Source organism: Misgurnus anguillicaudatus, chromosome 2 (assembly GCF_027580225.2).
Source record: "Misgurnus anguillicaudatus chromosome 2, ASM2758022v2, whole genome shotgun sequence".
Lineage (NCBI taxonomy): Eukaryota > Metazoa > Chordata > Actinopteri > Cypriniformes > Cobitidae > Misgurnus > Misgurnus anguillicaudatus.
The window spans coordinates 28,136,151-28,160,227 of NC_073338.2; the positions used below are offsets into that span (position 1 = coordinate 28,136,151).

The following is a 24,077-nucleotide window of genomic DNA, read 5'->3' on the forward strand; positions in this document are numbered from 1 at the left end:
GCGGATGCGCATCTAAGGGCTAGTGCAAGACGAGAAGTTGTAGTTAAAAAGTTTTTTATTTTTCAAAAAATGACTATTGGTTTCGCTAAATAAGACCTTTATGCCTCGGTTGGGATCGTTTAGAGCCCTTTAAAGCCGCATTGAAACTGCAATTTAGACCTTTAAAATGGTCATAGCGTGAAAATCTGACTTTTTTCATGTTTAAGGGCTATACTTGAGTCCCCAGTGCGTCTATCAACCTAGAAAATGTGAAAAAGAACAACCCAGTATCTTAGTTTGGGTAAGCCATTCTTTGAAAGCATGTGAAAAAATAGGTCGTTCAGATTTCGCCTGTTTTGTGAGGTAGGTAGCAAGGCCAATTACATTAATACCTGCACTATCCAACCACGGCACTGCCATTTAGTGCAGAGAGAAAGAGAGAGAACGCCTCAACAAACATCATTGCAATGAGTGTTTGCATTACATCCGCTCATTTGCTTTTTAAAGGACACAAAAACGGCACATTTTTGCTCAGGCCTACAAAGTAGCAATTTTAACATGCTATAAATAATTATCTGTGTAGTATTTTGAGCTAAAACTTCACATACGCACTCTGGGTACACCAAATACTTATTTTACATCTTTAATAAAAATCTCATAATATGACCCCTTTAAACCATTGGGTTCAATTGAAATCTACTATATGAAGTAAAACCCTGTAATGTTTTCCTTTTTTTTTTGACTGAAGAAAGTAAGACAAAAACATCTTGGATGACATGGGGGTGAGTAAATTATCAGGAAATTTTATGAAAGAGGACTAATCCTTTAACATCTAAGCAACCTCTCTGTTTCCCAAAAGGTTCGTTGTAGTAAATTCAGTAAGTTCTTCAGATCATAAAAAAGTAAGAAAGAAATTGTTCTGTAAAGAACCTTTTGACTAAAATGTTCTTTGAGGAACCAAAATGGTTCTTTTACCAACCTTTCAAGTATCTTTATTTTTAAGAGTGTGTGTAGTGTAGATGGATATATATTTTAGGGAGGGCCTCCCTCACAAAAGGTTAATCATAATCAGAGGTCCTTGGCATCATAAATTCGGAACACCACTGATTTATATCTTGCAGAAATGAAACACTGAGATCTGATGAGATGCGCCATTCTTTCACATAACCCCTATACTGTATATCAACATGAGCTGAGGAGAGCATTCTACAAATCTTAATGGGCGACTGGACATAATGAGGGTGTTTGTGTAGTGCGGTAGCATTTAGTTTCACAGTGAAATATACCCTCTCTCTAGGGCCGAACAGCTCACAGACACTTTGATTTGGGCAACATGGCGTCTGATGAGTCATGCCTGTGGTGAATAATCTGTCTTCATCTAAACCGGGTGACAACAAGCACAGACCAGCCAGGTCAGAATTCACACTCATGTAATAATAATGTCTCACTTTTGCACGGGTGAAACAATTTTGAGGCGTGTGTGATTTACTGTTGGATCTGTTGAATTATTAGCCTATGTAAAACATTTTCACATATAGAATTTTGTTAAAGAGACAGTTAAAAGTCATATAAGTAAAGGAATTGTTATTTTGTAGTGAAGCACATTTCACTTTATATTCTTCGCCTCGTAGCAATGCTACAACAACCCAAAAGTAGTTTAAAGTTGTCATCTGTTCGCACTACTTACGAGCATGCTGGAGTGTACAAATGTGTGCGCGAGTGTGATGCACGGGGCAGCTGAGCAGTCGGCATGACACTCGTCACTCAGCCTGCGATTGATGCTCTGCCTCTCGCCCTCAATGTCACGCACGACACATCCGTCTCCGGGGGAAACAGAAGGTGTGAGAGCGTGTGACAGTTTTAAATCCCCTCAACCGGAGAGAAGGACATCGTCGCTGCATCTGATTGAGCTCAGCCACGTCCCTCCCCCTACCTGTGTCATCGGCACAGGATACTGTGATCAATCACGTAACCAAGACGGCGAGGCACCGGGTCGTCAAGGCGACCGCGAATCGCTCTTTATCGAAAAGCTGCAGAGACAGCCGGCCCGGCCAACTCCAGCTGGAAATGGCATGTTTATTGGCTCAGAATAAGAATGAGCTGGCCAAAGACTGACATTTTAGGAAAACAGCAGTTTTTAGGATCATTGGCCAGAGGGGTGGACGCTACGTTATTACTCATGCTCTTTGTGACAATCGTGTTTAAAGAATGATAAAGTCAGTGTAGGTCATCGATATCACATTCCCTTGGATTACTAAAACCCTAAAGGCGCTCTGCGCTAAATGTTAAATCAGTTCATCTTAGAAACAGAACCATCTCTACCCCACAGATAAAGATGCAAGTAGATCATCTCGTCCACAGCGAGCACATTGAGCCCCAGGCTTACATTGGCAGACCTGTCACAACGGCTAATGAACCTTGCTTATTGAAAGAGTCTCTGTCTGCTGATGAGATGATTATGTAATAGCAATTTTGATTAGTTGCACCTCAATGCCTCGGGTCATCCTTTCTGAGAGATCATTCTCACATCCATGAATCAATCCTGTGTAGAGTTATTAAACAATTAAAGGTGCCAAAGAATGCATTGAAATAATATCCGAATTTATTCTCTGATGTCTATACACAGATATGCAAAAATAAATTATTCAGAGATGGGTTTACATGTCAATTTGCAACCCTAGGATTTGCCCCCAGAATGAAACGATCTATTATTACCTTATTTGAAAGGGTCATGAATAATAATAATGTTGAGCTCTGCTCTGATTGGCTGTTTCTCAGGAGCAGCTCATTTGAGTAGCTCTTTGTGTGTGCAAACAGACCTTATGTTTGAGCCTGTGTCAGACGAAGATACAGAATTTGAGGAATAATCAATTGTTTGGAGTTTTTTTCAGTATGGACCTGCAAAACGTATCTTATGGCGCTTTTCCATAGCATAGTACCCCACGGTTTGGGTCAGCTTACTTTTGTGAGCTTTTCCACTGGGTGCAGTACGTAGTACCCAATCCTTTTTTTAGTACCACCTCGGTCGGAGATCTAAGTGACCCGAGCTGATACCAAAACGTGATGCAAAAACACTGTAGATCACTGATTGGTCTGAGAGAATCGTCACTACCAGCATCATCGCTATAATGTAAAAGATTAGCTTTACCTTCATGCTAGCTTGCACTGTCTCGAGTAAACCTGTTGTCATCTGTGCTCTGTTATAAGTTCCCAAACTCCCTTTTAGCAATGAAAAACATCCACAGGTTGAGAATCAGGAACACCATACCAATTTTTCCCAGACTTGCAGTTTGTGGCGGCACATTCGCGATGCACACGTTCGCATATATGCTTAAATGCAACTTAAATGAGGCTCAGCGGAGCACGTTGACTGACGCCACCGGCGTTTGTACAGAAACTGTTATGTGAGACAGAGGTAGTCATAAACGTGATGTGCAAACATCTATTTTATTTTAATTGTGTTGCGGACTGAGAAATAAATGAATGTGGGAATCTACAATGACGCTGATGTCACAGCATAAGGCAGCACAAATATAACGACACACCTATAATCCCTCCTACTCTGAAGTGTTACTTAACTCAATGGAAAAGCTAACCATGCCAAAGTCAGGTGAGCTGACCCGACCTGACCCAAACCAAACCGCGGGGTACTATGCGATGGAATGGTTTACATTAATATTAGAACTTTATCCTAAACGTTAGCATACAGCATTAACTAGCATATAGCGCTCAGTCACAACTTTGTTTTTAGCATTGCAACAACATTGTACTCTGTATATCTCGACTGTAATGTTGTTAGGTTAAGATTGGCCTGTTTTTCAGCTGTCTTTTGGATGTACAAGGTTTACTTTAGGAGGAGGAAACAATAGTGTTTGAGGCTCACGATGTGTCATTACCATGTACAGAACTCTGTACTATTATTCATCTATGCCTATGTAAATACAGTTTTCCATTCAACAGCACCTTTAATACAGTTTGGGTGTTTCTGTTCTTAGTTGCTACTTGGCAGCACAAAGGTCACAGGTTTGATTACCAGGGAACACCCATAGCTACTGATAAAATGTATGTTTTGAATGCACTGTAAGTCACTTTGCTAGATGTAAAGCCACTATCACTCAAGGCAATTGTCAGGTGGGCAATAACAAACTCAGATTTTGTCAATACGCCTGACATATCCGTTATATTTTTTAGAGAGCAGCTGCTGAGGAAAACATTCACTTTGGCCTTTCAGTAAAAGGGCCTGTCCCAAGGGGAAGCTGCCACTGCAAGCTCTAATCCCAGTGGCCCGACGTTAGTGAACTGTGCCGTGTTGCCAAGTTTGACGCTCAGCGGCTAACCACAACCTGCCTCCGCGCCAATGACAGACTTCACACCCAGCAGTCAGTGGTTTGTGAAGGAGGCACGATGCCGGCGGTGACAAGCCCCATGCGAGGGACTGTGCCATGTGTCAAGATAACACATAATGACTAGGAACCACAGATTTTCATTGCCACTAAAACCACTCAAGAAGTCGTTTTTCATGAAAAACAGGAAACTAAGAAGAACAACTATAGTACTATGAGCACCTCATCATTTGCTTGTGTAAAAAAATATGTCAAAAAAAGCATCTCCGGTGCAGTACATCCACAACAAGGCATAATTTTGATAATGTCATGTGCGAGTATCTACTGTCCAAATCTCAACCTCCAGCTCCTGCCAAGGAGCTGCATGCTGGGTGCACACGAGACCTATGGATTTCACGAGCCACTTCATCGGAAAGTGCAATTATGAAAGATGTCTGTTGAGGGGGAAGCCTCGTTCCAGGCGTTAGGCTCATAATGGCTGGCTACTGGAGCGGACAGAGAGCCCCTGCCACGTCCTCTCATCCTGTCGGAGCGCGTTATGTCAGCCGCTCCACAGGACTGATGCTGTTTATGATGGTTAGAATAAACAGGCCTGTATGAGTCGCTTTCTTCTCGCTCTGCCTGGCAACAAAGCCATGTAGCTCTACTGTATGTGGCGCCTGGTACAGAATTATTAGTGTTTTATTTCGTTATAAAACTTACTGAACTTCTTAATTTTAACGACTTTGCATTTAAATTCAACAGCATCAAGTGTTCCCACACCTTAGTTAACTTTAAATTCCAGGACCTTTCCAGGTCCAATACCCTCAAATTAAAGGACTAAATAGCTGTGTCCCAATTCAAGGGCTGCAACCTTATAAGCATGCGACCTTAAAAGGTGAGCACTCGGTCTTTCAAGGTGGAAGAGTCCTTCGGAGGACCCGTAATTGGCGTCACCTGCTGCACGCGCCCATCAGCAGGACACAGCTGAGACGTTTCTGACTTAAAATAAATATGGAATCAGAAAAATATTAATTTATGTTAGAAAATATGACACATTGATGTAGATTAAACTATTCAATAGTATATCAAATTAATCAACCTTAGAAATATACGCAACATAAACAGAATAATATTAACACAAAACATAACTTAATACTAAAACACTGACAAGAAAAATGTTTTCTGATAAATACACTATTATTTAATGAAGGTTTTAATTGTTTTATTTTAGAATATCCAGCCTTTATATGCAACCGTTGCGGGCGCGCAATGACTCTTGGGATATCCTCGGCTGTTAAGGATCCATTCGTTCCATTCCATCCTTAACAGCGCGGAGAAATGAGGACGCATTTTGAGGCTTCATTCCAAGCATCCTTTGAATTGGGACGGCCTTACTAGCCTCAAGTCGCGCTGCTGTGACGCAATCGGTCTTAAAATATGTCCTTAAAAGGTCGCAGCCTTTGAATTGGGACACAGCCAATGTGGGGACACATTTCAAGTGAGAGCAAGGTTACATTGTTACAGTTCCCTTTCGAGGGAACTCGCGCTGCGTCACTGTGGTTACACTTTGGAGACGCCTCCAGGGGTAATGACAAAGACAGGGTGACGCAGGAGCCAGGAAGTATATCGCTATCTGAAATCTTGTCAAAGATGGCATTACAGGGACGCAGGAAGAATGGCAAGGGAAACGCAGCGTCTCGTTCCCTTCTCAGGGAAAAATGTTACATATGTAACCCGTTTTCATGTGTCAAACACAACTATGCAAGAAAGCATTTTGATATCACACCAAATGTTACCCGACATCCTCACAGAGCAACACAAACACGGTTTTGGTTTCCTAGGCGAATATTGTGAGTCACTTTTATTAAAAGCATCATTACTACAGTTGGCAGCAATTTACAGTTCATCATACATGATGGTTCCAAAAAAAAAGGAAGAAAAAGGACACTCACAAAAAGAAAAAAAACATTTACAACATTTATGTCTGTAAACTTCAAGGCTAGTTAGAATTGAGGTAATGCTGTTCAGCTTTGTGGCTAAAGTAACAAAAGTCCATTCAAATAGATAAAGGTACCTGATTTTATTCTTACACCAGTGCATTAACATGGATACAATGAGACAATTTTGACTGCAGTGATTTATTTCATGTCATTTTTCACTTTCCGGTGTTTAGTCAAAGAGAGTAAAATTGAACATTCAAAAGCTGCCTTCGTTATTGCTGTCTCCACAGGTTGAGAGGTCTCTCCTCACCCGTTTGGATTGTCAGTGTGAGAGACTGGGAACAGTCCGAGTGTAGACTATGATATGTGAGAACTTCACCCGCTCCTCTCAGCAGAACAGTACAACAAAAACCAAATATCCTTACTCAGCAGCGGAGTCTTAATGCCGTTAAATTGTACACCACTGAATATTATGAGATGCTACTCGTCATTACAATATCAACAGTAGAGAGAGAGTGAGAGAGAGAAATGACGAAAAAAAAAATCGAAACAATATTAAAATTAAAGGGAGCAGCATAGCACTATTGGAACGATTAATTCCTATAATATTTCATGACATTTCCATCTCATCTAGAAGGCACCCAAACAGTGCCGAAGACTTAAACAAAAACAAACAAACGAAAAAGAAAAAAATACAGAGGGCAGGGGAACACCCTTTGACATCCACACAACTCTACTTCAGTTTGTTTCATCCCTGGCTATGCTAATGGTTACACAGAGACAGCTAATTCGCTTTCCCGTTACGTTACCAGTCAAGAAAAACCAAACAACCAAATTCAAAAAGTGTTTTGGATATAGAGTTGGCATGTAAACAACTGGACAAACCATTCTGTCAGTTTCAGTCAGCCCCGGGGAAATGTAAGGCGGCCTATTTTAGTTTTCAGTCACTTTTGTCCTCCTCATCAGCAGGGTCATCCTCATCGTCGTCATCATCGTCGTCGTCGTCATCATCGTCCTCCATGGAGTCCATTTCCTCTGCTGGTCCTGCCAGGTCGTCATCTAGTACTGATGAATCAGCAGTCTTGTTTTGGCTCTCTTCCGAGTCACTGTCTTCAAGTGTGTTGTCAGCAGTTTCCACATCAGCCGTGGAGGCGTTCTGGTCCTGTTCTGCGTGGGGTCCTTTATCGGACTCCTTGTCCTCGCCGGTGGCCCCTAAAGCCCCTGACACAGCAGTCTGGAGGTCAGCTAGAGAAGCCTGAGGAAAGCCTGGGATGCTCAAGCCACCGAGATTGGGAGATAAAAACATGGATGGGTAGAAGAGGCCTGGGGCCATGGTGGAAAGAAGGAAAGGATTGAAGGCTAACGAGCTTGCAGACATTCCAGCAGTGGCGGCGGCGGCAGCGTTTAGCGCGGCAGCATCTCCTGTAGCCTCGGCAGACTCCGTTTCGCTCGGTTTCTCTACTTCCTTATCATTCTCCATTTCTTCCCCTTCCTCATTCTCCTCATCCTTCTTAGTCTTGGATTTCTCCTCAGCCTGTGTTGTGCTGGAGGCGCCGTTGGTGGCTGTGGCAGCTGTAGCCAGGTTTCCTCCAAACAATCCCCCTAGGCTAAACATGTTGGGTAGGCCACCCATGCTTGAAAGCATCAGAGGCATCATGGCAGCAGCGTGCTTGGCATCCGCTCCTCCTCCAAGACCAGAAGGAAAGCCCATGAGGCCAGCAGCCAGCTGGAGGCTCTGGAGACTCTGCAGACTGGACAGGTCCATACCTCCAAACAGTCCGTTCATTAACAAAGGATTGACACCAGAGGTGGAGGCCGCCGCAGCTGCCTGCGCCGCTGCTGTTGCCTTTGCGATTTCAGATTTGGGCCGTCTGCCTCTGCGGCGCACGCCCTCCTCTCTTACTACTGGCCCTGTTAGGAGACGGTCAAACATGGACTCGGGGAGAAAGCCCTGGTAACATAAAGGGATACCATATATTTAGGCGTACAGTGATTATAAAAATACGACCAGTAAGTTTACATTTTAATTGCAGGATGGACTCACCGATTGTTTAACGATATCCGTCCAATCTGGGGAGATTGCAAATTCTGGATTTTCGACTAGCCAGCGTGGTAAATCCTTCATTGGAGGGGCCATGGCTCCTCCCATCTGTAATTATGTAATAAAAGTTTTTAGACATGTACAGATGTAAAAAAAAGATAAACCACTTGAATGCAATACTTGCCTTTCTCCCGTTTCTTATATTAACAACAGGGACCCTCTCCTCCCCAGTCAGTGTGTTAATGTCAATCTTGTTGGGGTTGCGACAACGGTGTCTTTTCTGCTTGGGCTTGCCGAATTGTGAGAGGAGGTCCTCATTCTTCTGAAAGATAAAAACAAGAGAATTTTGTAAAAAAAAAAAACAGTACACATGTTTACAACAAAAGGAGGAGGGGGGTATAATGACAAGATGAATGGCACACTAATTTCACTCACTGGTACGTATCCAGGCATATCCATAGTGTAAGTGGGATGCTGTCTCAACCATTCCCTTAGGTCCTTTGTGCTAGGTCCATCTTCTCCTTTAGAATGGCCTCCCTCTTCTAGACCATCACCAGGAACCTTCTGTGCAGGAGATGAAAGGTGTCTGTGTGCCCCGTCCCCAAAAGCTTTGGTCCCATGTGACTCTTCCTGCAAAGATCACAAGTAAAGAGAAAATTAGAAAATACAAAAAAAAAGAAAGAGACACATGTTTCTGATCATTTTTAGTGTTTCTAGATACGTACAGCACTGAGCTGTCCTCTCTTGTTTCCCATAAAGAGCATGTCCAACCCCTCCACATTTTTCCTACGGCCTCTCTTTCTCCGATTGGGCAGTTCAGTATCCAGTAGAGTGCCGTTGGCTCTTGGTCTTGATGAAGCGCCTGCTTGCAGCAGCTCCATCTGTGCCTTCAGGGCTGCAGAAGAGGCCATGGCTCCAGGGAAGGAGGCGGATGAAGACGACGACATGCCGTGCAAGGCCTTTGTCAGATCCATGGCCTGAGCTTGGCCATCTGCGGCATGGGACTCTCGTAACTGGGCAACCATCTCCATTAAGTTCCTGCGCTTGGCGGCACGCTCTGCCTCGATCTCCACCTTTCTCCTCCTGCGCCTGCGCTGCCGAGGTACTGACAGACTCAAAGCCTCATCCTGCGCAGCAGAAAGGCCAAGAAAAATGAGAAGGTAATTAGACATGACTCTTTCAACGATTTACAAAGCATCCATTTTGTGTAGTTTTAGGAGATCGTATTAAGTTACAATTATAACAGGTGTTCATTATTAGGGGGACCAGTAAGCCAAGTTGTGGGCAGGACTTACCTTGTTGACCTGTGGTGACATGGTGAGGTCCTCGCTACCACTATAGCTGGTCTGACCCACCATTGAGAGATCACCAAGACTCCGCCTCGGAAGGGGGCTGTCCATCGCCATGGAGCTGTAACCAGGCAACATCCCAGGGAATTCAAAGAACTGCCTCCGATTAGAAGGCCACTTGCCCTTTATGACCGCTTCACAGATGTTGTCCATACGATTGATCATTACCCTGTCCTGAAGTAAAAACACAGAAGAGGAGCACAAGTGTGAGAGAGTGTATGCACGTGATCACGTATATAAAATGAACTACAGAGCGTACAAAGGATATTTTAGCTTAGTTTTCTGCTTGTAAGGAACTTTTAATGCAATTTTGTTATGTTAATAGGGAAGGGGAGGGGACGCAACAGGAAAAAATGCAAATGCACTTCATGTAATCTGTGTATATCTAGAACTCAAAATTGTTTAGTTGTATTTAGTCACCTCTGTAGCAACCCATGTAATTCTGATTAAAAGCTAATATTTGTGATGTTGGTCTGTATGGTATAAATATAATAGAAAACGTAAAGACAAAATCTGTTAACATTAAACATAAAATGTATTTATGACACTAAAACGGCTCTGCTAACCTTGGGCCAAAATGAGAATAGAGAGCGTTCACTGAACATCTGAGAGGCTGATGGCTCCACGTCATCAACACCGAAGCAGTCCCTGGTCTCATCGCGGGCAGTGCTCAAGGAGGCATTACTCTCCTCATCGAAATTCTTCCTCTCAGACGAGGCTCCAGCTGCGAATCAAAATGATGTGTTTTAATGCAAATCTCTAACTTTACATTTGAAGGGTGACTTAAAAACCAAAATAAACATTTGATCTGCACCTGGAAAACATTTTAGAGCGTTTAGCATGAATATTTCACAATGTGTACCTTCAGCTTGTGAAGACTTTTCCGATTTGTCGTCTTCGTCCATCTTCTCCTCCTCTTCTTCCTCTGATGTTTTGTCAGTTGATAGTTTACTTTCGGTGATCAAGGAAGGCACCTTCTCCTCCCTCTCAGTGTTTTTGTCCTCAGTTGTTGAAAGCATGTCTGTGAAGGGTTTCTCCTCAGCCATGCCATCTTTAGGACCACCCTGTTCTTCCTTGGTGGTCTTAACTTCCATTTCTTCCTCTTTTTCCTCCACCTCCATATTCTCCACTTTGGGCTCCTGCTTAAGACTCAAGTCATTTGCCACCTCCTCCGTCTTTAGTTCCTCCTTAGGAGACAAAGCTCCAGTTTTCTCCTCTTTGATCTCCTCAACATGGCCATTGTTCTCCACCTTGGGCACAACTACATCTCCTGGCTCTTCCTTCACTTCCTCATCTTTGACCAGGGCCAGAGGAGTGAGAGGATCAGAGATGATGGACAGTTCTGTACCCTTGCCCTGTGTGAACTTCCGGTGGGCCTCCAGGAAGCTCAGTTCGGGGTCATTGAGGATGTGGTAGTCTGTCCGGCTGACGCCGTGCTTTGAAGCACCCCGTAGCAGGTCTCGGTCGTGGCGGCCAGGCTCCCACCAGGCTGGAAGGTCGGGGCTGGGTTGGCAGAGACTCAACCGCTCCTCCAGCAGAGGGTGCAGCAACACCTGCTCCCTGATCCGCCGTAGCAATTCAATGCGATATAGTGTCCGTGAGGCCCGCTCTTCTGTAATTGGGTCAATGATGAGGGTGGGGTCTGGCAGCTCTATAAGCAGAATGAAGGGGAAATAATTAGCAAGATGCATGATCAGGGAATTTTTATTCAAACAGCAGTAGCGGCAATGAACACAGGAACCGAAGTAATCCACACTCCAAACACATGAAATACAATGAAGTCCAAAACAGCAATCTAAAAAACTGGCACAGATTGTGTTTTTATTTAATAGATCACTTAATTCGTAGTCTATTAGCAAAGCTTAACTTCTGACTGGAAAAAACATGCTAGCTGAAAAACAAAGACATAAAAGAACGGGCTATGAAAGGATAGAGGAAGCAGACATGGTTGTGGGTACAAAAAAAAGGAAAAAAGTTGGGACTTGAAGACCAGAACTAAAAAAGCAGACAACCACAAGATAATTATATTGGGAATACAGACCAATTTAATGGTAATTTCCATACTTCAAACTTACACTGTGATTTTACAGGTCTACACCTTTAGTTTATCTACAGTTTCAATGGTAGTTTACCTGTCTCTGATTTTATCTGCATCCTGCACACTCGCTTGCACATGGCCACAAAAGAGTAGTAATATTTTTCCAGGCTCTCATCCGTCTTCTTGTCTAGACGAGCAAAAGCACGGAACTGGGACCAGTCAAAGCGTTGTTTGTGAACGTCATAAACCACACCAAATGTGGACACCACGCGGTAGAAATCAGCCTCTTCACGCCTCGTCCATCTGGAAAACAGACGGTGGTAAAGCAGAAGAAAATAAGACATGAAAAATACGGCTTTTCAAGTTACAAACTTTAAAACAAAGAATAACGAACAATCAATTTCACAACACAACTAGTTTGGATACCAGTCAGTAGCATTAACCTAAAATAAAAAGTTCTCAAAACCTCAGGAAATAATTTTGACATGGACAAACAGAAGCGAGGCGATTGGTTCAAGGACCTGCAAGTTAAAATTATTTACCAATAATAAAAAAATAATTGCAGTATTTTTAGAGGCAGCTCACCTCTGTCGTCGTTCTTTAAAGTAGGCCGATCCATCAGCCAGCAGGGCGGCGCTGTCTGGTATGAAAGATGCTCCCTTAGCCATGAAGGGTCCACCTTCTGACAGGAAAGCTACAGCCCCCTCTGGAACATAAGCTCCTCCCTCTGCTACCATGGAGAGGATGTCATCACGTGGGCGTCGACGACGGCGGTCAGGTTTGGTCATGGCTTCCTGCCTTAGCTGCTCACGTTTGTGAGTGCGCTGATAGGCCGTGATGAGTCGGCGTAACCGTGCGGTTAGAGCGGAGGCTGGTGGCCAGTACAGATTGCCCGCCTTCCCGTTCTCACCCAGTCTAGGAGCTGAGCATGAACAAACAGATGGCAATGATAAGCACAAATAGGGAAGCATAGACAAACATTTACGTATGGGATAACTCAAGAAATACCTTCTCCACCCTCGCCATCAATGCCGTCATCTTTATCATCCAGAGGAGAGTTCGTAAAATCCTACAAATGTGACGGATGGAATTAGAAAATCCATCTATAACGATTATTAACATATCAGTAATGTGTTTCTGCACTCACATCCAGATCGTCTTTAAAAGGCATTCGGAGTGGCCTGTATTCGGGGTCTTCATCCTCTCTATTGGAGAAAGAGAATGGCAATTAGTGTGGAACTACAAACAAAGAATTAAAAGAAAAGAAAGAGGGCGACAGCCAGAGAGAGAGAAGAACAGGAGGAGTCCCTCTCACTGGGGCTGTGATTTCGGGCCAAACTTACCCCTCAACACCATCTGCCATCATGTCCGCTCCCCTCTGCTCGGCAGCTATGGCCTTGGCATCAGGCATGCCCACCCTCTCCAGGAAACACAGGGTGGGGTCAGCACGCATAGAGTTGTACTTCTCATATCCTAGCAGAAGAAAAGAGAGCAGCGGAGAACATAAAATATGCATAATTACAGGCTGAGCTATGGGCTGGAGGGCTATTATTTCCCTGGTGATGAAGGCGGCATAAAATATGAGTTTATTACTGGAGTCAGATCTAGTTTCAAGTCTTATTGGATTAGGCATTTAAAAATAAAATGGTAGAGAGAGTCCACAGCAGACATGTGATGTCCTCGAAAAAATTATATAGCTTCAGTGAATTTGTTGTGTGTTGATGTATTACTATTTAAATTAATGTCCCTTAAAAGGATTAGTCCATTTTCTAAAAAAAAAATCCAGATAATTTACTCACCACCATGTCATCCAAAATGTTGATGTCTTTCTTTGTTCAGTCGAGAACAAATTATGTTTTTTGAGAAAAGACTTTAATGGACCCCAATACGTAACGTTAAACGTAAAGTTTAAAATAGCAGTTTCAAAAGACTTTAAACAATCCCAAACGAGGCATAAAGGTCTTATCTAGCGAAACGATAAAAAAAAATAAAAAATATGCACTTTAAAACCACAACTTTTGTCAAAACTCCAGTTATGTGACGCGCCAACGCAACCTCACGCAATACGTCATCATGTCAAGACGTCACGTAGGACGTATGCGAAACTACGCCCCAGTATTTACAAGTGTGGAGAAAGAGGACCATTCTGACGTTATTGTATGTGGAATGATACTAATTAATATCTTTGTGTCAGTTTATTGTTTAAAATGGTCCACAAATTTGCGTTTCATATATGTAACACGTGACCTTTCTACGTCATTAAGCAATTACGTGAGGTCGCGCTGGCGCGTTACAGGACCAGAAATAGACGAGAAGTTGTGGTTTAAAAGTGCACATTTCCATTTTTCTTGTCAAAAATGACAATCGTTTTACTAGATCGTTTAGAGTCCTTTAAACTCTGTTGAAACTGCAATTTAAAATCGCATTAAAACTGTTAAGTGTTGGGGTCCATTAAAGTCCATTAAAATGAGAAAAATACTGGAATGTTTTTCTCAAAAACAATCTCCTCTCGACTGAACAAAGAAAGACACCAACATTTTGGATGACATGGTGGTGAATAAATTATCTGGATTTTTAAGACAATGGAAAAATAATGTTTTTAACAGCCAAAAGATTTGAACTATGATTTGCTAATGCTTATGCTAGAGAGCATTGAATGAGGCAATGTCAAGGCAACATTAAAGAGTATGCAAGCACATAGATCAAAGATAAAGCATGCAGACTAAAATTGCATTTCCAAACATGAGTGTCGTAAACAGTTCTGCAATTATCTTATATAGGAATCCCCTCAGAAACTACTAAAAGGGGGAGAAACAAAAGGCAGAGCCAGAGGAAAATGCCCGTTGAAACTGTCCAAGCAGAACAGATTTGAGCCTGCGGATCCCGACAGCGCACGACAGGGGAGGCGATTGGCAGGCTGGACCCACTTCAGCTGAGCCACTGATCAGACAGGGCTCGAGCGCTCCCCCCTCCTCTGCTAGAACATCACATTTCAATTAGGATTTATGCGGTGACACATTGTTCCTAACTGCTGCCGCGCCCTGAGCCAAACTGTAATCATGAGGGGGTTTATAGGCCATCACTCTTTCCTCTGCAGTACAGGCCTGCCACCTCTCCTCTCCCTGCTTCCTCGCCAGACCTCCCTACTGAATTGGGATTATGATTAAGAACAGGCTGCCTGTGTTATATACACGCTCCTGTGTGCGAGTGTGCGCGTGTATGGACGCCAGCTGAGTTAACAAGGTAGCACAGAGCACCAGGGGAGAGAGAGATCTCTGTACACACATTCAGAAAAAGACCAATCTGGGAAAAAAAGCCCCTCACCAAGATTAATATTGGCTGGGAGAGCCGGCGGCCATTATTAAATAAAAAAGTGCCTATTACTATATTTAATACAATTAAAAGTCAGCAGCTGAGAAATCCCCCTCTCTTTACACTGCTTTTGGCCCCTTTTCCCCAAAAGATAAATCGTAACAGCTGCACTTCTTTCCAAAAGAAAAACAACCACGTCCAAAACCGGTAATTCAGCAGGTTCTCCCAGAACACTTCTTAACACTGCAGGTCAATGTTAATAAAATGCGTTGAGAGGTGCCTGTTGCCTCTGATGGATTATATAGCCGTGCGACTCAACCCTGCTTCTCTTCCCATCCTCCATCAAGCGCACAATCAGCCATTTGGAAAATATCACAGATCAATCTCTAGGCAATATTACAATAGGTCAACATTAGCAATTATAGTCGCCTGTCACCACCAGAGCTCAGCTGTGAGAGGATGTGAAAATACTAGAAAGGGGGCGGTGCCTACCGTGTTTAAAGACGCCGATGAGGAGGGATTTATCCGCGTCAATATCCCACCAATCAGTGGGGACTTCAGCATGGAAGGGTTGTGGGATCCAGATATCCAGTTCACTGCAAGCGAAAGACAAACAAACACAGGAAAGTGATTAAAACCAGGAGATGGCCGCAGTGGCACATAATCTAATGAGAGCTGCATTAATGTCTATCTGCCGACATCTGGTAGGAAATGCAACCATTAGCAAGCCGCATCTCATTTAGGCCCATTTCTCATCTTGTTTATGCAGGGCCAACTTGATTATGGCCAGAGATCTGAGCTACTTGCTTATCTCACCCCATGCACTCGCGTGCTCTCGTAAACCCACCGCACTCATTACAACTTTAGTCAAGTCCTTGAGAGCATCAGCATGGCAAGCACGTTTGTACATTATAAATGCATGCACATCTGGGTGGGGGTTAGGGGGCTGTCAGAAGAGGGGGGGCTGGTGGTGGAGGAGAAGGTGATGGAAGGAGAGGAAAGATAACAGCAGGCAGGATTCTGTGGAAGGAATGAAGGGAGATGCCAACCTTGAATCGGTTCCCTCCAGGATTCGGTCTGCCTGGTCTCCGATGACTTCCTGCCGCAGATAGTACAGCATGCGGACGCGCAGCAGAACTCTGTGAGTGGAGGAAAAAAAAAGAGTTTGGGGTTAATGGAGTGACACGGTGGGAGTTGCCGATTGCAAGTAAGAAGGACAAAGAAGGCAGTAAACAAAAGAGTGAGTAAGTTTGGCCAGCAGCTTTGAGCTGTGCCAGCAGCAGCAGCTCTCTGGCATGTGCCACAGCTCATCCATCATGCTGCCAGGGCTGATTAGCCACGCTGTGCGGCAGCCTCCACGCCTGACAGATGGCTGCACATAATCACCTCTGTGTGTGCCGCCTTTCACCCGCTTCCAACAGGTCTGCCTGGCACCTGGCCTGGCACTGCGCCGTTGCGCTTGGGGAGCTGCCCGTACCCACCCCCTCCCGAAAACACACACACTCCAGCACCTTCATCCTCTCGTTTTCATTTCCTTCCTAATGCTGTTAGGGAAGTTGGGGAGGTGCTAACGGGACGCCTCAAAAGTACAGAGGCAGAAGTTTGGTGTGCGGCGAGCAGATGGCTGGCGGTCTAAGCATCTCACATTTATCGTCTCGTAACGTTTCCTCAGCTGTTGCTCTGTTCCTCCATCTCTGGATGCACATCAGAGCCAGGTATATAAACCCTGTCCTACCCCCCCCCCTCCTCCTATCACTGCCTAGCATTAGACAGGACACAACAATGCTGGCCTGGCAACAGAAATTATTTATCAAATGAAACCAGAGAGGCTTTGAAAAACAAAGAGACGTCAGGCCGGCAGCACACAGGGCACAATGGACATGTGGGGCGAGTGACAAAATCATCTTGTGTGGCCTGATGAGTAAAAGATGAATTATTGATAGATCTTAAAATCTTTCATTTCAGCGATGAAAAAGATTCCTTATGGCCTGCCACTCATGGTTTCGTTCACTTGGCAGATACCTTTGCCAGAAGGATGGGACTGTTTCATTTGCCAGAATCTCTACAGCTGGTCATTTTTTAACTGACATTCATTAGTCAAAGCTAAACTACTGAGGAGCCAAGCAGCTTAATGAAACATCTGCAACACAAGGTAACAGCACTAACTCACATTTGTACATGTTCATCTAAATTCATAAGTTTGCTTCAATTACATCTGAAGATCTCTTTGAAGAACTTTCATATACTTCTAATTTAAAACCACCTGCTCAAATTTGAACGGCTTCTCACACTTTTCTGTATACTTAAATTCAAGAATAACCTCAACATGGAACCTACTGTGAAAATATGTAAGAAGGTCTTTGTGAAATAGCACATACTTGTTGCAATGGTGTTTCAGGTGTCTCTTATAACTGTCTTCTTGAAGCAGGATGTCAGGATTACAATCGGCAAGCCAGTCAGCCTGTGGCATGTGAGGCTGAGCAGTTTGCAGCTTCCCCTTTTTCCCTTTACGGCCCCGAGGCACTGGAGCAGACAGTCCTGAAACAACATAAAGGCTACTGTTCAGCACACATACAGAATATAAGGCCACATAAACAGAGCCACAGAAAATAGGCATGACGCAAGCTTAACGTGGGGTACAACGTCAAGGTTGCCGCGTCCTACCAGAGTGGTTGGTCAGTGTTCGGCTCTGCCCGTCCTCGGTAGGGGTGATAAGGTCCCAGATGAAGCTCTTGATGTTCTCATCTCCGCGGTAGTGCAGCAGGCAGTAGGCCAGAAGCGCACGGCAGATGGTCTCTACGTCCCGCTCCCTCAGCGGGCGCTTGAAGCGTCCGTGGGACAGGATGTCACCCCAGCGGCCCCAGCTATTAACATCAGAAAAAATAAGTTAGACAGAGCTTGAAGATATATCATAAAATAACCTAATTTTCTATTTTCCCATTGGATATTCCCAGAATTCACATCCTTTTGAACCCAGATATTGACATTCAGATATATTAAGATTCCCTTCAAAAAGGAATTTACCATTCTCAGAAAAAGTAAATGGACCACAGAACAGTTTAAGCATAGTATTACTCTATCACGCCGCCCATTTTATCTTTTTTTTAAATGAAGGGAGGGGCACTACTGACTTGTGGCATTGTACATGACCATGAGGAGACCCAGTGCCCTTGTTATTTGATGGAGGCACTCAAGCTCTCTCTAAGCACATGCCTGCAGGGCTTTTGGGGAAAAGAAGGGGAAGTCTGGTTTGATTTTACAGCCCTACATTGCTTCCCCCCTCAAAAAAAGAAAAATCACAAGAGACAAGGCCCTCCGACATGATGGACCTAATTTGCCGTGTAGCCCAGGGGTCTAGACACGTCTGACTGAAAAAAGACAAAAAAAAAATACTGGTCAGACATGGTGCGCGCAGCCAGGCATGATTAGTGCTGAGTGCACTGAGGCCTGGCGTTTAATTAACTGCACGCGTTAGATAGCAGCGTTTCTGCCACTGCCCCGAGACAAGCAAGTGTGACAAACTCGGCCACTATACTGGTGGGCTGTGAGCTACCAGATATTCTCATTTCGAATGGAAAACAAGATGAGACAAGGGGTATTTAGATGGCAATGTAACAAAGCAGGAAGCAGAATATCCTGTCTCATGGCACTGGGATGGTCCTTCCTGCTAAATCCGGTTTTCAGTGCGAGCTATGGCAAAGAAATCGAAAAGCTTAATTTGTTCTTAAGAAGATATGGTCCAAAAAGTACAAAAGAGTGGGACAGATTTTGTTATCCGCAACAGGGTCATGTATAGATAGCAGGTGCTACCCAAATCACGAGGAGAAAAAAAATCCCCAGGACTGCAAGTACACCATGGTGATATCTCTCAATTTACAAGCATGATTTTTTTTAAATAAAAAAAATTAAATACCAAGCTTGTAAAAAAGAAACTCAGCTAAGATTTTATGTTCATGTAATATTTCCCGACTCCACTCACCCATATACCAGCAGGTTCTTCTCCACCCTGAAGCATTCACTGCGGGGATACCCCTGGGTTCTGTCCTGAGGCCTTCGCGGTTTCTGAATTGGCTTGTCCTCAGAATCACTCTCAAGCTCAGAGTACTCCATCAAATCATCCTCCTTCATTGAACTGTAGTGACGTGTCTGCTTCCTCACTCGCGGAGTGTCAATCACCAGATTATTCTGACGGGAGATACAATTTAATGTCAGAAAGCTCACTAAAGCGTTTAAGACGGAAGGGAGAGTTTTGGGTTTTCAACACTTAAATCTACACTATGGCAAATTGCATATATAAACCACGACTTAACTGCAAAATAAAGACCTAAGATCAAAGTAGGGCTGTCAAAAGATTAATCACGATACAAAATAAAAGTTTGCATAATATATTTGTGTGTTTAATAAGTATGTATATATAATTACACACATACTTATAAATTTAGGTAACATTTCATTTATGTATAATTTTTATTTAAATTTTCATACATGCATGTGTGTGTGTGTGTGTGTGTGTGTGTTTATATATACAAAATAATTACACACAACACACACATTATGCCAAAACAAACGCTTATTTTGAATGCAATTAATCGCGATAACTCTGAGCCCTAGATCAACAAGCACACTCAGAAAACAAAATTGTGATAAAGCATTTTTGTTATGTAGACTTATGACTATTCGGTTGAAGCAAATATAAGCTGCTTAGTACCTTTAATTCTCTTGAGTGCAAAAACTAGTGGTAATTACAGAACACATGGACAACTTTGAACAATTTCGCCTTTGCTCAATTATGACTGCATTTCACACACTGTTAGCCTTGGGAAATAAGCCTCATTAATTATGCTCAGATAGCACATTTATGAGGAGTGACACATCAAGCCCCACTGACACAAGACCTGCATATTCACCATTTTCAGTTGCTAATTCTTAGACAGATACCCATCCAAATTTGCCAATGCATGACCCTGACATTAATAAATTGAGTCAGTCATTAGTACTTAAACATAAGATGCTACAGACGTACAGATTACTTTTAACATCAACTGTGAGGTATCTCACAGCACAAGAAAACCCCTTACCCTGCCATGGAGCACATCCAGGTCCAGCTCTGCCTTCTTCGCCCATTTCTGCCAAAAATCTGGGTCCTCCAGAGAAATGTCTGTTCTGTTCCCAGAGGACACAAAACTTGCCTGGTAGCAGAAAAAAGAAAAAATTAACAGTGAGTTCAAAGACATTTTACCCTTTAGGCAAGTCTATTTTAAGAGCATGATGAAATAGGTAGTGAGCCCATATATAGGCAATTATGTAATGGTGATGCATTGGTTTGTCAATAATGCGTTACATAAAAGTACTTGGGAAAAGACATAAAAGTGTTATCACCTTAGCAAATGTTGAGCCTTTGCCCTCGGATTCAATAGTAATGGTCTGTGTACGTCTTTGCAAAATCTGGTCAATGTCTTCCTCACAGAATTTGGATCCTTCATCCTCCTCATCCATTAAAGCTCCATACGCTCCTTTCCGCAGAAGGTCCTCAATCTCCTTTTTAGAGAGTTGTTGAACCTAAAAACGTGCATGTGTAATGAATTAACTTTAGTGAAACAGATTTCAATAAATTTACAGTTTTCATCTCGGGTATTTTTATAGTGTGGACATATTTAGACAGAGTGTAAGAAGGAAAATAAGCCTCAGTGCACAGGAATTAGTGGTCCATCCACTGCCTGCCAACATGTGGAAAGTATATTTGTTTCAAAATGGTGGCGCTGTGTGCAGTTCATACCCCGTTGGCGGCATTCTCCCTTCCACTCATGGACTGAAGAACAGCCTTGTCCAGTCCCAGCTTCAGACTGGCCTTGTCAAACATCTCCCTTTCGTAAGAGTTTCTGGTGATCAGGCGGTAAATCTTCACAGCCTTGCTCTGTCCGATCCTGTGGCATCGAGCTTGTGCCTGAAGGCAACAGTCACACACACACATATTGAAAAAACTGCTATGGTTGGATAATATGATAGCTGCATTCCATCCAGGAAACACAGCTGGCAGTGCTCTATTATAAGAAGCTTTGAAAAATAAAATGGCTTTGCATAAAATGCTGTACATGGTGAGAAAAACATGCTTACCTGTAAGTCATTCTGAGGGTTCCAGTCAGAGTCGAATATGATGCAGGTATCAGCTGCAGTTAAGTTAATACCGAGGCCTCCAGCCCTGGTGCACAGCAGGAACACAAAACGGTCCGAGTCTGGACGTGAGAAGCGGTCAATAGCTGCCTGACGGAGATTTCCTCGAACTCTGCCATCTATACGCTCATATGGATACCTAGAGTATGGGACATAAAGCACACATTAGCTAAAATACTTTGATTTATTTGGTAAATAGAAATTCTGGCTTGCACCCCAACAAATGAGACCAAAAACGCATTCAAAAGGTGCATCTTTAATTTGTTGGCAGTAAGCTCCTACCGTCTCTGGATGAGGTAGTCCTCCAGGATGTCCAGACAGCGCACCATCTGGGAAAAGATGAGCACACGGTGACCCCCAGCCTTCAGTTTGGGGAGCAGCTTGTCGATCAGCACCAGTTTTCCTGCAGCCTGGACCATGGCCTGGAGGTGGAAGTCAATGAGGTCTGTGGGATGGCTCTCCCTAAACTCCTCCATTATCTTCTCCTCAGCACCTACAGACAAATAAGAAAGTGCATTTTAGATTGCATGTTACCAATGAAGCAGTTACAAACTGCACTGGTTATCAAAACAAGTCCCCAACTTGCATAAATACTGAAAGGTTTAAAGGAGCAGTGAATTAAAGAATCAATTTTAACTTTATTTTTGTTATACAAGAGGTCATCGCACTGAACAAACATCCTGCTCCCAAGATTCAGAACTGAAAATGTCCTTGCTACTGAAATAACAGTTTTTGGCACCAAGCCCAGAAAATGGCCGGTCCAGGAATGTGCCAATGTATGGTGTTGTAGAAATTTTAAACACCACCTCTAAAGTCAAATGGCAATGAATACTTTTGTAGCCCCACCCACAGGTTCACATGTAGGGAAGTAACACGTGTGGCAAAGTAACTGTATACAGCGTCCCAACAATCAGCAAACATGCATTTAAAGATCAAGTTTGTGTACAGTGCCCGGTTGTGGAATACAGTCGCTGTATAGACGTTTCATCGGACGCACGTGCCCTGACGCGATACACGTCTGGATCTGAACTTTACTTCCGGTTTTGTTTTTTTAATGGTCGAACTAGTTACTAAACTGATCCCTTGAACAAATGCCTTGTCGAACATAACAAATGTTTTGGTTTCCTAGGTAATCTGTGTGTTGTTTTTTTGCTTGTTATATAAATAAACTACGTTTAAAGAACTTTGTTGTTATTTATTCTTAGCGGAGTTTACCGGAAGTTATGTGCGGACCACTGGGAACCTAACATTAGGAATGTATGGTTAAAGTTTGTTTTTAAAAAGCTTTAGCTCGCGCAGGGAAATACAGAGTGTTTGTTTACTACTTCATTATATCATGGAATTATTTGTAAAGAGCCACAAGTCAATGCTGCATTTGCAGAGACTTAAAAGCAATGTTGTACCATCAATATTGGATCTGACAGGAATGGCACAGCAGTTTTATGCAAGTAAAACATTTTAGTAAGTTACTATGTGTCACTATTGCTTTTTTAGAGATTGCTTGATATGTCCTGATTGTGTGTAACATCCGTTGTCTAAACACGCATGTTTGACTGTTTTAATTGACTAAAAACATTAAATGATTACTAAAGGTCCAACACGCAACATAACATAACTGAAACATAACGTTAAAAATATACAAGTTAGTAAAAAAGGCCTTACCAGCCCCAATTTAGATTCTGATGCCCGCGTCCAGTGTTGTTTATGGTAATTTAGGCAAGTTGCGTTTGAAAGGTCCAACACTCAAAGCATTTTTATCATATAACTGGTATGCAACGTTACGTGTATGTAGGAGCAACTTCACAAGCACATTAGAAATAAACAAAGTTAGTGATAAGGACTTGCCATCCGCGATTTAGATTGATTCACGCTTATGCTTCGTACACACCAAACGCGGGACATCGTGCTATTCGCAAATTCTTTACTCGAAGTGAATATTTTCAACTTGGGCGAAGACACGCTTGAGGCGAATAGCGCGTTTTCGCGTCAAATCCGCCACCAATATAGCGTCATTCGCATTGCGCCACACGAGGACACGTCTGATCGGGTTTTTGCATTGACTTATGTAATCTACTCGCGCAAATCGTTGAACTCTCGTCTGGTGTGAACCCAAAGTTACTGTGCTGTATACGGTAATTTAGTCACGTCAGGTTGAAAGTTTTGTTGCTGCTTCACATTACGCATTATTTATGTGCATCATCTCTAGCACCCAAAATCTTTAATGGCTCGAACATGTGTGTTCCACTGCTATTTTTACACATTAAGTTTTTCAAAACAATTCCCCACATGTAATCACGAGGAATGAAGCTATCCACTCATAGCAGTGGGTGTTTTCTTTTAGATCTTTAATGCGGCCCGCCCATCAAAACAGAACATTTCTCGTGTCGGCCTCAAAACCAGGGTACAAAATAGCCTATTAATTATTGCTTTTGATGTTTTTGAATGTAAAAACTGCACAAGCATCATAAGTAGACCTCAGGCAACAGTATAAAACAACAAAAACCGCAGATTCATCACCCCTTTAATGGCGAACCAGCAATAAGCAAATATTTGTTTAGTTCAGAATTCTACTCACCATTGATGAGGTAGGGATGATTACAGCACTTTCTCAGCTCCATCATGGTGTTCAGCAGGTTGGGAACATTGGATCCTCCTCCCCCTCCCCCTCCTCCACCACCCCCTGCTCCACCCTTGGACAGGAAAGCAAAGTTCTTCTCCAAAATTGCACGGTAGTATTTCTTCTGCACATTGGTCAGTTCCACCTCAATGATGGTCTCCTCTTTCGGTGCAAGGTTCTTCTCCACATCCTCCTTCAGTCGCCGCAACATCATGGGCTTCAGAATGCCCTGCAGCTTTTGCACCTAAAACAAACATTTACTATTAGATATCATCTATCCAGGCAGCATTGAAAGGCTTACATAC

The 24,077-nt window shown here is 43.2% G+C and overlaps 1 protein-coding gene across 1 annotated transcript in view; it reads right to left on the reverse strand.

The window, feature by feature from the left end:
* Positions 1 to 6,131: 6,131 nt before the first annotated feature.
* chd7 (chromodomain helicase DNA binding protein 7) overlaps positions 6,132 to 24,077 on the reverse strand; it is a 45,227-nt gene continuing 27,281 nt past the window's right edge. Inside the window, exons 15-38 of the mRNA XM_055202312.2 lie at positions 23,731 to 24,016; positions 21,438 to 21,648; positions 21,099 to 21,294; positions 20,761 to 20,928; positions 20,364 to 20,543; positions 20,063 to 20,173; positions 18,964 to 19,169; positions 17,649 to 17,848; positions 17,363 to 17,522; positions 16,034 to 16,123; positions 15,477 to 15,580; positions 13,016 to 13,145; positions 12,820 to 12,877; positions 12,681 to 12,741; positions 12,258 to 12,594; positions 11,767 to 11,975; positions 10,497 to 11,285; positions 10,201 to 10,358; positions 9,581 to 9,808; positions 9,011 to 9,412; positions 8,721 to 8,915; positions 8,470 to 8,607; positions 8,289 to 8,393; positions 6,132 to 8,195 (exon numbers count right to left, since the gene is read on the reverse strand). Of these exons, the coding sequence (XP_055058287.2) occupies positions 7,185 to 8,195; positions 8,289 to 8,393; positions 8,470 to 8,607; positions 8,721 to 8,915; positions 9,011 to 9,412; positions 9,581 to 9,808; positions 10,201 to 10,358; positions 10,497 to 11,285; positions 11,767 to 11,975; positions 12,258 to 12,594; positions 12,681 to 12,741; positions 12,820 to 12,877; positions 13,016 to 13,145; positions 15,477 to 15,580; positions 16,034 to 16,123; positions 17,363 to 17,522; positions 17,649 to 17,848; positions 18,964 to 19,169; positions 20,063 to 20,173; positions 20,364 to 20,543; positions 20,761 to 20,928; positions 21,099 to 21,294; positions 21,438 to 21,648; positions 23,731 to 24,016 (5,733 nt within the window). The 3' untranslated portion in view covers positions 6,132 to 7,184. The remainder of the gene's footprint in view (positions 8,196 to 8,288; positions 8,394 to 8,469; positions 8,608 to 8,720; positions 8,916 to 9,010; positions 9,413 to 9,580; positions 9,809 to 10,200; positions 10,359 to 10,496; positions 11,286 to 11,766; positions 11,976 to 12,257; positions 12,595 to 12,680; positions 12,742 to 12,819; positions 12,878 to 13,015; positions 13,146 to 15,476; positions 15,581 to 16,033; positions 16,124 to 17,362; positions 17,523 to 17,648; positions 17,849 to 18,963; positions 19,170 to 20,062; positions 20,174 to 20,363; positions 20,544 to 20,760; positions 20,929 to 21,098; positions 21,295 to 21,437; positions 21,649 to 23,730; positions 24,017 to 24,077) is intronic.